The 13,330-nt window shown below is 44.2% G+C and overlaps 2 protein-coding genes across 2 annotated transcripts; both read left to right on the top strand.

The window, feature by feature from the left end:
• Positions 1 to 1,079: 1,079 nt before the first annotated feature.
• Positions 1,080 to 7,250, top strand: AFG2B (AFG2 AAA ATPase homolog B). Its single transcript, XM_072345454.1, has 8 exons — positions 1,080 to 2,201; positions 2,668 to 2,853; positions 3,511 to 3,669; positions 4,178 to 4,387; positions 4,782 to 5,009; positions 5,474 to 5,608; positions 6,261 to 6,386; positions 6,962 to 7,250. Exons 1-8 carry the CDS (start codon positions 1,137 to 1,139, stop codon positions 7,112 to 7,114), a joined length of 2,262 nt encoding a protein of 753 aa, XP_072201555.1. The 5' UTR covers positions 1,080 to 1,136; the 3' UTR covers positions 7,115 to 7,250.
• Positions 7,251 to 7,755: 505 nt separating this feature from the next.
• On the top strand, positions 7,756 to 11,678 carry C10H15orf48 (chromosome 10 C15orf48 homolog). The gene is made up of 5 exons (XM_072345686.1): positions 7,756 to 7,878; positions 7,954 to 8,008; positions 8,140 to 8,228; positions 8,953 to 9,013; positions 9,635 to 11,678. Exons 2-5 carry the CDS (start codon positions 7,967 to 7,969, stop codon positions 9,701 to 9,703), a joined length of 261 nt encoding a protein of 86 aa, XP_072201787.1. The 5' UTR covers positions 7,756 to 7,878; positions 7,954 to 7,966; the 3' UTR covers positions 9,704 to 11,678.
• Positions 11,679 to 13,330: the final 1,652 nt, after the last annotated feature.

Below are 13,330 nucleotides of genomic sequence, written 5' to 3'. Positions count from 1 at the left end.
ATAAGGGAACATTCCTCCCCATAAATTAGCAGCAAGAAACTGAACATTAAAAAAAAAAAAAAAAAAAAAAAAAAAAAAAAAAAAAAAAAAAGCAGAGAAATGAAGATGAAAATGATCTGAACACTCACTGCGCTGCATTTTCAGTTTGATGTTTGAAACACAGCAAAGACAATGATGGGCAGCATTCAGTTTCTCTAATTGCTGATGACTGCTCCCTTGGATGTGTTGGATCTGCAAGGAGAAACGAGTCATTCTTGAAGATCAGCTGCCATCTAGTGAATATCGTGAAAACTGTGTTGGGTTTGTTTTGCTTTTGGTTTTCTTGTTGATTTTGGGGGTGGTTGACAGTTTAAACTAGACTCTTGGTGGTAGATCTGTTTGTCGGTATTGAATGTGGGGTCTGTAAAAGTTCTGGGCACAATGCCTACTAAAGGTACTCATTCCAACCCAGGGCAGCCACTCAGCAGTGCTTCCCATAAAAATTCTTAAATAAGGTTTTCATCCTACCAAAACAAAACAAGGCGATTTTTCACACTTTCAAAAAGGTGTATTGATGATTTTGGGGGCTCTGCTTCATTGTAACAAGTTCCTATGAAGTATTTAGAACTAGCTGAGCTAACGACATTGATTGCCTCTTTTTGTTCGTACTGGTTACAGTTCTGCGTACAGCCCTTGGCTCCCACAGGACCGTGATAAAGCAGGACACCGTCAGAAGGATTTCCTTATGTTTTTCTGCAGGAGCCTTCGGAACAGCCGCCGGACAGTCCCGGTCCCGCAGGCCATCCCTCCCTGCCCCGTGTGATCCCAGTTCTCCTGTGTGTGGGGTCTCAAATGGAGTCTGTGCGTATTACTTTACTCACAATTAAGCTACTCGCGGGACAGAAATCATGCACACTGCAGATTTCACAGACGATGCTTTTTTCTCGCATCCCAGCAGGTTTGTGCGGTATTGTGAAGGTAACCCCCGGCAGGGCGCTCGGGAAGAAGGCGGCTCACGGCTCCTCCGAGGAGGCGGGGACGTGTGAGGGGAGGCGGAGCCCCACCGCGCTCTCCGCTGTGGCGCATGCGCGGGAAGCGCTGCGGCTGCGCCTTTCGCGGGTGTTGGCGGCGCGTGGCTGAGCGAGGAGCGGCCCGACATGGAGCCGGCCGCCCTCAAGCTGCTCCCTCCGGACCCGAGGGATGAGGGCACGCAGCGGTGCAGGCTGGGCCCTGCCGCCTTCTCCTCCCTAGGGGTCGGGCTGGGCGCTCCGCTGCTGATCTCCCTGCCGTCCGGGTGCTGTCTGTGCACGGCGTGGCCGCGGCCGGACCTGGCGGACGGGTACGTGCAGGCGGACGCGGCCTGTAGCACCGGGCTGACGGCGGCGCCGCCGCGCGGGCTGACGCTGAGCCTGGGCTGCCTGCGGCCGCTGTCCTCCCGCCGCCTGCGGGGCGCGGCCGTGCGCGCGGTGCTGCGGGGCGGTGCTCTCAGGCGGGCTGCGGGGCTGCAGGAGGCGGTCCGGGACCTGCTGACCAACGTCTACGTTTCCCCTCGCTACGTGGTCACCGTCGGCCCTCATGTCCGCGCTCCCGTGGTGCACGTAGAAATCCTGTCCGTAGACCCCGTGACCGAGGAAGCCGGGCTGATAACCCCCCAGACAAGAGTAACGATTAAAGAGGTGATGGCGTTAGAGCGGTACAGGCTCTTAACGGAAGACGCGGCAAAAATTCCTGTGGCGGGGCTGGACGATGTGAGAGAGTCTCTGAAAGAAACGGTGGAGCTGCCGTTCCGTTTCCCAAGGACGTTTAAGAAGTTGGGGCTTTCCGTCCCCAACGGGCTGCTGCTGGTCGGCCCTCCGGGGGTGGGGAAAACGCTCCTGGTGAAGGCAGTGGCAAGAGAGCTGGGTGCGTATCTGCTGAGCGTCAGCGGCCCTGAGCTGTACGGCTCCAGGCCAGGGGAAAGCGAAGAGAATTTGCGATGTGCCTTTGAGAAGGGCAGGGAGATGTCCTGGGAAGGCCCGACCCTTCTCTTTATTGATGAGATCGACGCTTTGTGCCCAAAACGAGGGAGCTCCAACAGCGCTCCTGAGGATCGCCTGGTGGCTCAGTTGCTAACGCTGCTGGACGGTGTCGGTCGTAAGGATAGGATGGTCGTTGTGGCAGCGACAAACAGGCCTGACGCCTTGGATCCTGCACTGAGAAGACCAGGCAGGTTTGACAGAGAAGTAAGCAGACATTGCTATCCATGCTCAGTCCTCGTCCTGTTTAAGGGAGGTGTCACGGGGATGGTTAATAAAGACAAGCCTGCAGTTCACATAGTCTACCTTGAAGGTGCTTTTGCTTTTGGCTTGTGTTTTACATAATGTGTTCAAATAAATAGACCTGTTATCTAACTTAGAGAACAATGAAATTATAACCTTAAAATCTTAAAACAGGATTTGACAGTAACTCATAGTGTCTTATGAACAACTGATTACACAACTACTCGTTAGGAAAGTAGGTGTAAATTAAAGATGCTTTAAATATCGAATCTATTATTAAGTTTCTCCTAAATTCTTTGGTTGTAATGTAAGTATGTGTAAATCTTTAGAAGTTGGTTTAAAGTGGAGCCAAATTTGTGTGGCCAGGTCTGACGAAGTGACAGGAATACACTGAAGTAACTACTTGAAATTTTTATCTTCTTTGGATCAGGTTATTATTGGGACACCGACGCTTACACAGAGGAGATCCATCCTGCAGATGCTCACCTGCAGCATGCCCATTTCTGAGGACATCGATTTGGTTAAACTGGCAGAAATGACAACTGGGTATGTTGGAGCTGACCTTACCGCGCTCTGCAGAGAAGCTGCTATGCAGGCTGTGTTCCACAGCTCCTTGGTATGGTTGCAAATCAATCAAGAGGAAAGTCATGGTTATTATCTAACACCCTTTCTCCATTAGCACATAGTTTTACTTGAAAATCTGAACAAGATGAGGAATTCAGAAGTTAGTGTTATAAATGCAATTGAAAATAATGAAATAATTTGAGCCTGGTATCCTAGTAAGACAGAGATGGGCAAATGAAAATAATCAACAAGTAGATGAGCTGTTTGCCATATGAACTGCAAGCTCCTTGGTAAAGAATATCACAGTACTTCTGTTATTGCATCTGTCATTTAAGATTGGAACTTGCAGTCTGCTTGAGAGTTATAAATGTTAGACCTTTTTGAATAAGAGAATAGAGGAATCTGTGTGTAGTAGCCCTGAATTAGCATCTGTTTGACTTAGTTGGAGCTGTGATTTAGGGAGAAAAGTCGTTTTCTGTAGAATGCTCATGTCTGATAAAGTTGTTCTTTACTTATAAGATCTTGCCACAAAGAGAGTATATTCTACCTTGTTACATCTTTGTGTATGCACTGCTGGAGCTTGTTAGGGTAGGAAGTTAAGTGATTATGGCTGTCTTTGGCCTTTTTGTGAAGTGTTTTATGTGCTAATAAAGCATTATAAATTATGATGTGAAAATATGGCTAATACACTGTGTTTGTTTTCCTTCAGGACTCAGCTGAAGTGCTGATTAACATGTCACATTTCCAAGAAGCTTTTAAAAAAATCCAGCCATCCTCTTTCCGAAGTGCAATTGGACTCAAAGAGTGTAAACCCATCACTTGGGAGCAGATTGGTGGTCTTGAAGATGTGAAGTTGAAGTTAAAACAGGTAAGATGTAAATGCGTTTAGGTCAAGAGAGTTTCTGATGACCTGTTCTCCAAGCTGTTCTGTGTGTTATGTTGCAGAAGTGCTTTATCATGCAAATTACATCGTTCTAGATTTTATTTTGAGTATTATTTTCTGCTACATTAAATAACAAGCACTGTAATAATTTAGCATCGCAAGATAGGAGCAGTAAGCATAACACAATGGAGTAATTATTCTGCTTCCCAGAAGGTGGTAAACTCTTCAGCAGTCCATTTCTGAATGTATAGCTAGAGGTGGCTCTTGCATATCATTCAACAATTGCCTTTTATTCTGTTTGAGACTGAGAGAGAAGCTCCAGAAGGGTGGCTTTGTGTGTTTCCTACCAAGGAAGACCAAATTAGCATTCTCTGTTGCTTTCAAATTAATGTATGCACTAAAGAGTGGAGTATTGTGCTCCGCTGTTTTGTTGGTTGTCTTTGATCTTCAGTTCTGTCACCGAGAATTTCATCCCTTGTTTATGTGTTGACAGAGTGTGGAGTGGCCCATGAAATTTCCTCAGGCATTTGTGAGGATGGGCCTGACTCGTCCAAAGGGTGTTCTTCTCTACGGGCCATCGGGCTGTGCCAAAACCACGCTGGTGAAGGCTGTGGCCACAAGTTGTCACTGTTCCTTTCTCTCTGTAAGTGGTGCTGAACTGTTCTCACCTTATGTTGGAGATTCAGAGAAGATTTTATCTCAGGTACAGTTTCCAATTTGTATAAGGTCTAAAGATTGTTTTTGCTTGATTTTTTTGTAAGTTTGGTCTACATTTTGCTCTTGAAAAAACTCTTATCAAATTAGGATTGATAACTGACTTGTGGTTGCCTGTATGTGTGAACAGGAAGTCAAGCCCTAACATGATGCCTCTCTTCAGCTTTGAAAATATTTCTACCCTCTTGTTTTCACTTCAGAATTTAATTCAGAGGCAGAATTTGCCTATAGTGAATGGAAGCTGGAGTGGCTTTTTGAATGAACGTGTCTTTTTTGAGTGTGAATAAATTTAAGTCTTCATCACTAAACAAGTCTATGTGTAAACAGGTGGATTCACCTTATCTGAAAGAACGTGTGCATGAAAATTTTATTTTAAAAATCAGGTTTTCCGCCAAGCAAGAGCGAATTCTCCAGCAATAATATTCCTGGATGAAATTGATTCTATCCTGGGATCTCGGTCGCACAATAAAACTGGCCATGGTGTCTCAGAGCGGGTGCTGTCTGTTCTTCTCAATGAGTTGGATGGTGTTGGACTGAAAGTCATGGAAAGAAGAGGAAATAAACTACAGCTTGAGGGGAGATGTGAGGAACCAAGTGAAGAGGAAAGACAGGTGTTTATGTTCCCTTTTCTCTATGGTACATATGATACATATGAGAAGCGCAGCCCAGGTGTTCAAAGATAAGAAGATGCTATTCTACTTCATCATCGTTTCTGATTTTTATTAAATACTGTTTGAAGGCTGCTCACTGTTTTTATAAGTCTGTTACTCAGTGAAACTGTTTGAACAAAATACCCACACAGGCTCGTGAACAGAAATAGCTGGTGCACATTTTGTGTCACAAAAATCTTGCTTGACATAAATTATTCTTTTAGACTGCATCATTCTTGCTGTTATGTACATTCGTTTTTCATCTCAAGAAAACAAAGTTCTGATACTGAAAGGAAAATAATTACATACAGAGATGCATTTTCTGTTCTCCCTCCCCCTTTTGTCACTAGTAGTTAACAAATGTCTTAATCCATCTCTATTTTAACTGTGTTGCACTAATGCCTTCATACCATCTTTTTACTCAGCTGGAGTTTCAGGAAACTTTGAGCAGAGATTTCATGGTAGTTGCTGCAACAAATAGACCAGACGTGTTGGATGATGCCTTGCTGCGTCCTGGAAGATTAGACAGAGTGATCTATATTCCACCTCCGGATCTAAAGGTGCTGTATGACAAATCCATACCTGGTGTTAAATGGAGAGGGAAAAACTGCCAACATGCAAAAGGAACAATCTAATAGCGTGTTTTAGGACTGAGGGACAGCTCACTGGAGATGAGTTACCAAACTCAAGGTACTCAAAAAAGGGAATGATTACCTTTGTAGTTTAAGTACCACAAAGATTTGAACTGATTATGTAGATACGCTGCTCATAGAAAACACAACAACCTGAAGTAGTTCTCTATTCATGAAAACAAGCTGTAGGAAGTATCGGGTGAAGTTGGCTGTCCTTTCTTCAGACCCTTATTGTTCCCTGTAAATATTCAGTGGTGTCAGTGCTTGTCCTGAGCTTCCCTCCCCACCCTAAACCATAAGAGATGATCCAAGGCAGACTGCGTATGGAATCATATATCTCAAATAGTTCATTTTTATGAAGTAATGAGTAACTGTGAATACTAGGTGTGAATATGAGCTAACTGTAAGAGTAAATATGATCTCCATTAATAATACTTCATTTATTCTTTTACCAAAAACCTGGTCATTCTGTTTTTGTATTTTTCTGTTTTTCTTCATTCTAACATGAAATTTAGAACTGTTTTGGAGTGGGACTAATTGTTTGCTTTGCTTTTGCTCATTGATACGTGTCACCTCACAGGGAAGGCTTTCCATTCTGAAAGTCTGCACAGAAAAAATTCCATTAGATACTGACGTGTCGCTGCAAGATATAGCAGCCCTAACAGAACTCTTCTCTGGAGCTGATATTGAAAATCTATGCAAGGAGGTAAGAAATATTTGTGGTTATTCTGTGAAATTAAGTATAAATGCAGCCTTTTAGTGGAAAAAAAACCTAATTCATACATATTACTAAGTCATCTGTAGTATGGCTTATTCTGTAGTTGAAAATGGGAAGAGAATGAATAAAACAGAAGGAGTGAGCCAAAATTAATTTGTAAGATAAAAAGTCAAACCAGTATAAAGGCGCTCTCTGATTTCCAGGCCGAAGTAAATTATGCCACTGGTAGAAGTAGTTATGCTGCCTTTTCTATCACATGGCCTTTCTAGTTCAGGCTCAGGTCCAGAGTTGTACTCCATGTAAAAGCATACTCCATGCAAAGCAACAGTGGCATTTTTAGCTGAAAGCAGCACCTGTTATCAAGGAATAGAATCTAAAATGATCAGGGATACACTGTCTAATCCAGACAGCAGAACTGCATGTGGGGCGTACATGGGTCTCACCAGTGATAAATACCAGGAGTCCTACAGTGCTTTGTCTGATTTTGTGTAACACCTTTCGATTACTTCTGTGCAACTTAAAACCAGGAAGCACTTGTTAATATTCCCTTTCTTTTTTTAAAGGCTGCTCTGCTGGCACTGCAGGAGAACGGACTTGAAGTGACTGCTGTAAAACACCAACACTTTGTAAAATCACTACAGACTGTAAAGCCATCTTTAAGCAGGAAAGACTTGGAATTCTATGAACAAATGTATAGTCGGGAATTAACTTGTTGAATCATGAAGGGATTATGTGGCCTGAGTGTTATTAAATAGATCACGGGGACAGCTTTGCAGTCTCTCTTCTGCTTTGTCATGCTGTATTTATTGCCATTTTCAGTTTGTATGAAATACAGTCAAATTTCACTTTTGGAAAGTCTGTGGTGTCAGTGATGAATGAAACTGGTTGCTGGGGTTGGGTCACCAGAGGCTGGGGGAGGTAACTGAGATACAGTAAGTACTACACAACAGCACTGTTTGACTACAGATTCCCTCATTCTGATTACAACTGCTGGCACAACAGCAATGTTTAACTTAAAATGTGAAGTCCAGAATGCACAGTGAGAACTAGAAAGATAGAAAAGCTTTCCCCCCAGGGAGGTGGGGATGGGTTCCCTTGCAGTGCAGGGCCAAGCTGCTTTAGATGGGAGTGCTTACAAGCTGGCTTCCTCAAAAGCACGTTCCAAAATTCAGCACCAGGATGAGGGTGAGGCTTTTTGTCGTTGCAGCTGAGGCTGAGGGTCAGCTCTGCTGCCTGGCCCATAGACGTTCAGTTTCAGGCCGGAGGGGAGCACTGCCGCGGCCCTCTGTGTTTCGCCAGCGTCGCCCGCCAGGGGGCGCCCGCACCGTTGGACCCGCGCCGCCGGCGGGTGCGGGCTGTGGGCTGCGGGGCGCTGTGCGTGTGGGCGGCACCGCGCGTCCCCATCGTATATATAAGGGCGCAAAGCGCGCTGCCCGCACGCTGCCCCGCGGAGTGCTGCCCGGCTTGTCCCATCCGCCAGGTAACGGGGGAACGTGCCCATTCGGGAGCCCGGCGGTGCCGAGGAGCGGTGCTCTAACGGGACCATCTGTTGCAGGTCCGCAGGCAGGATGAGCGCGAGTTTCTTCCAGATGCTGAGAAAGAAGAAAGAGGTAAGTGTGCCCGGCGGCACCGCTCGGGGCTGCTGCTGTGCGTGGCATCGCAGCGCGGGGGCAGCGGGTGTCGCTTCTGCATTCCTGCTAAGCGCCCCGCGCGGCTCACCTCTCCCCTTGGTGTCTTTCAGCTCATCCCCCTGATTGGAGTCTTGTCCAGCGCTGCCGTTGGGGCTGCTGCTTTTTCAGTCTATTCCCTTGTCAGCAAATCCGACGTGATGTAAGCGAACGCTGCTGCCGGAGCAGCCCGGCGCTGCCCCGATCCCTGCTTTGCGGGAAGAGTCAAAAGTCCGAGCCAAGTTCCAGAGCACCGGGAACGATAAAGTTACCTGCACGTTTTAAATGCTGCAGAAGTTGGTTTGTTTAGACTAAAGCAAATGGTTTCTCAGTTTTGAATAGGTTTTTTGTATGCTTTAGGTGTAGTTGGCTTTAGGTGTTCCCAGGGAGGGGCTCAGGGATGCAGGCAGGCTGGTGCACCTGCACAGCATGGGACTGTGTGTCCTTCCTTTAAGTCAGTGCAGCCGATGGCTCGGCCACGCACTGCAGCCAAGCACTGTGCTCTTACAGCTTGTGGGGAAATGGCTGCTTACTTCAAAGTGACACAATCGAACACCTTGAGCCACCAGGATTAAATTAATTAATTAATCCCGTTGTTATTTGAGCCTTTATTCGCTTTTGAATCTCAGCTTTCTTGCCTTAGGATGGCACGTTATACTTGAACCAGATTGGCTGTATTTGGTGCTCTGGAAGCCACAAGGAAAGCAAGCATAATTGATTCCTACCCAACACTGAAAAGAGAAATTCCCAAAGCTGTATAGATGTGTTTCAGGGAACTGCTTACCTACAGGAATAGCTGTGCTGATCATAGATTGTTCATACAGGAAAAACGTATGTAAGCTCACAGCCTAAAACACAGTTCCTCTTTACTTTATCTTCTCTTAAAGCATTAACAAGAGTGGCAATCCTGAGCCATGGGAAACCATTGATCCTACCCGGCCTCAGAAGGTAATTAACACAAATAATAGTGCCAGTGGTGTGTATTTCCAACACAAGGAATGCGCTTAAATAATTGTAGGAACCAGGAAAATATTGATAAGAGTAAAAAAAAGAAGCTGTCACTAATTTAAAAGTGGAGTTAATTGTGTAATGAATCTCATTGCGTTATTTAAAGAGGGGAATTCAGGTATTTCATTCCAGGCCTGCTTGGTGCTGTTGGCACACAGCTGCTTCTTACCCCGTTCCATTGCTAACAGTGGAAATGCTGGTTACACTCACTTGGTTCCTGAATTACAGAATTGACTAAGGATGTTTCTGAGTACTGCAGCCATAAGGAAAAACATCTTAGTTCAGTGGAGCACCTGGGGTGATGAGGAAAATGAGGTCATTTGGGGGTAATAGTTGAGTTATTTGTTTCATATCAGCCTGATTCAGTACAACAAATGATTGATATCACATCCCTCGTTACCTTTGATTGCTTTTAATAGGCTAACGTAAAGCTATTAGAAATCATTCACTGGTAAATTCATCTGTGATATTGCAGGAGGGAAGAATAACATTCTATTGGGAGAGAACTGAATACCGGGGTTTTACTGACTTCTTTCATGTTTCCCTTTTAATTTCTTCCAGCTATTAACAATCCATCAGAAATGGAAACCTATAGAAGAGTTGGAAAGTGTCAAAAAGCTTACAAAGTGATGAGTTTCTGTTGCCCCTAACGGTACTCTATGAATCTAGTGGAATCACTTCTGCACAAACTTGACTACTGAAATCAGTGTGCGGAAATGCTTCTGCTACATTTCTAGGGTCTCCCTCCATTTTTTGGGCTCTGGTTGAGGAGTTTCATGTTTTGGCATACAGCATCCACCTAGTCCAAAAAAACCTGTGTCAAAGCTCCTTTCCAGCAGGCGTTTGCTGCCAGATGTTGAACATTTCAGGTTTTATTGAATATGGAAAAAGTTTTCGTGCTTTTTAAAATAGAATTTTGTAGTTTGTTTCCTCAGAATTAATACTGCGTTTTTATCATAATAAAATCTGTTCAGCATTTTGCAACATTCTTTGTAAATTCCATAAATGGAGACTACCCATAAGCTCTTCTGAATTAGTATTCCTCATTTGCTCCCTCTTTATCCTATACCTTTATGTTGTATGTGTGCTGTATACAGACCAAAGAGTCACTGTAACCAGAAGATGTCTATGTATGGCAGCATATGTTGCCAGAAAATACACTTGCATTTATTTCCTTCATTAGACGCAGCGACAATTTAAATCAAGGTTAAGGTTCTGCTGCTGATATTAGAACTTACATCTGCACTGAGATTAGGCTACCAAGGAGTCTAATAGATGAGTTAAGGCTGTATTTAGGAATGCAGGGTGAAAACATAACTTCAGCACGGCTAAAAAGGAATTAAAAATGAGAAAGTTTGGCCCATTTAAATATTGTTCCTGTTTAAACTTGTAAAAAGTTACTAGAATTGGAAAATTTACGTTACCCGAAACTACTTCAATTTCTTTATCTCCTGCTAGGTAGTTCACATCTGAACTTAATTTTACTGCATAGCTTTTTTAACATTTTAAATGAGGGATAAAGAGAAAATGAAAGAGATTCGAAGTAGGAATGACTCTTTAGAGAGATGCTTCCTCTTTAAACAACTGTTTTCTGATAGATTGGCCAGGGAAATGATGCAACAGGCAGATCCTCACCAAGCTGGTGAGGGCATAGCTGCATCGAATGGTAGGACGATCCTTTCCTGAGTGCTTTCCATAGGCGTTCCATGCTGCACAGGTTCACACGCGTTACAAAGTTTCTTCTACTCTGGATGGTAAGGATGCGTGTTCGGGGCTGAGAGGGAGGAAGAAAACTGAAACAAATTAATCTGAGGAAGTCCCTCCTCAAGTGAGTAATAGTGAACTTCCTGCTGGAGGTTATTCTGCTGCAGCAAATACCTAACGAGTCAGCAGCGCGGCTTCAGGGGATTTATGTTTTCTTGGAGGTGTGTTTGATGCTGAGAATAAAACATTAAAATGTTGTTTATCACACTTGTCCTAAGTTGCAGCATAAAAAATGAACAAGTAAGTATGACTCAGCAGCATTTAGGAGTGATAGGAATTACAGGACTTCAGAGTGCAAGCTTGGCTTTCATTTTAAGGAATGATGCTACGAGATAAATTGGGTGGTATGTAACCACAGAAACCCAGTTCTGTGTACTTCTGTAAAGTACTTCTGTACTTCTGTACTTTAAACAGAAGTATTGTAAACTACTTTCTGTAAGTTAGTGTGTATTTCTGTGTTTTGCTTGTCTGTATCAATCCAAAAACATACTGTGCTGTGCTGTGAGTTGATACGTGAATTAAATCATCCTTCAGTAAATCTGGTATGGGCTCTGACTACCATTGCTTATTTTGACCCAAGTATCTTCACCCACCCTCTCTAATACATTTCCATCTTTCGCATGTTTTACGGAGTTTCATTATAATATTCACTGGCTTGTCAGATTTTTCAGTTTTGTATTAACAGCCATTTGAAATCATGGTAATGTATATGGTTGTGCTTTTCTAGCTGCAGCTGGCTGACAGTTGTTAAAGCCTGTTTGTAAATAGTTCTCTGGAAGAACAGGACGTTGCTTTCTGTAGTTTACATGCAAACTGAATAAATATTCCCACTGAAAGTGTGAGTCCTTTTAAAATCCCTGATTTGTATCTTTCTTACTCTGTCCCAGCCTGTCACAGACATATCTACTTTTTTCTGAGTTAATAAGAGAGTCAGGGCCTGATGAAGATAAAACATATTTGCCAACCTCCTTTTAGCATCTCCCCTTTCTCCAACTTATCTGATGCACCAGTGTACATATATATCCTCAGAGAAGCCATGACATGGAACAGGCTGCATGTCCTGGATGTCAGGACCATCATTTTGTGTATGAACTCTGTAAGTTCACAAGATCTTTAAGCAAAACTTCAAATTCTCTTAAATCGAATTCATTTTTGCTTTCAAAAAGGAAGGTGAAGCTTGTCAATAAAAAGCAATAACTTTATATTCCTTTTGATGTGCACCTTTATTTTAACTACAAGTCTTTGTTATAGTAGTACTTACTCAGTAGTACTGAGATTTGCAGGATGCAAGGACTGTGCTGAGCTCCTTGTTTGGTTTTCTTTGCATGTCATAGCCCATGTCAGCATTGCTCTGCCTGATGCTCTGCCTTTTTTTCTGCCATATTTTACTACCTAGCTACTTCATTCGTACATGTGTCTTCTGTAGTAAGTGGTAGTAACAGAGTGCAATCAGTAAAGGAAATTGTTCATCCTCCTGTTGTCACCTGTCTCAGCACAGAGGGCTGTTGCCCCCAGGACTAGCTGTAGAAAACAGTCAGGAGCAATGGGGACAATTATCTGACTCTGTGCAGTAGCTTTCAGATTAAACAAACATGGCCTCACTACTCGAAGCAGTTTTAATTCGTTGTCCAAAGTCTTCAATGTATTGCACATCTCTATCACACAAGCAGCAGCATGAGATAACAAGATCACATAAAAGCCTAACAGGAATGAAAATCAAAAAGCATTACTGAGGAAATGGACAGAGGGAGTTGCAATTGTGCTCAGCAGTTGTTTACCTTCAGGTGCTGATTTCAATAGAGAGCAGGCAGAATTATTTGCTGAAAGCATTTTCCCCTCATAAACCAGCCATTGCTACCAAATAAACTCTTCAGAGGAAGCCCAATGTGAATAGGCACCAATAGGCCTCACCCGGTTCAAAGATCAGACACCTCTGCAGGGCACTTCATGGAGGCTGTATGAGCCCTACCCACGCTGTACCTTGGCCTAAGGATCAAAGGATTTTAGTTTAATAATCTGTTATTTTCAGATAACGCTATCACATCATCATAAAATGGCTTGGGTTAAAAAGGACTTCAAGATTGCACAGCCCTGGTTTCTGCTGTGGGCTGTGTGTCCCCCAGCTCAGCTGCACAGGGCCCACCCAGCCTGGCCTTGTGCACCTCCAGGGATGGCACCCACAGCTCTGTCAGCACATGCCTGAGCATCACTGCCCTCTCAGTGAAGTATTTCCCCAACAGCTAACTCTAGATCGTGTTGAGGGCAGGATGCACGGCCTCTCTCTGTCCCTGTGCCCTTTGCTCCATGTGTGGCAGAGATCTGTGCTGCTGGAGCTACATCCTGTAACATGGCATGTGTTGCTGTAACCCCTGCCTTGTGTGCCTTGTGTGCGTTGTGTTCTTCGTGCTACCATGCGAGGTGGCCGTGCTGCATGGCAGCCATGTTGCACAGCAGCTGGTGATGGCCTGGCCTGGCTGAAGGCAGCAGCCCGCT

Source organism: Excalfactoria chinensis, chromosome 10 (genome assembly GCF_039878825.1).
Source record: "Excalfactoria chinensis isolate bCotChi1 chromosome 10, bCotChi1.hap2, whole genome shotgun sequence".
In the NCBI taxonomy this organism is placed as follows: domain Eukaryota; kingdom Metazoa; phylum Chordata; class Aves; order Galliformes; family Phasianidae; genus Excalfactoria; species Excalfactoria chinensis.
Note: the sequence above shows the minus strand (reverse complement) of the source record. Positions and strands in the feature narration are given on the sequence as shown.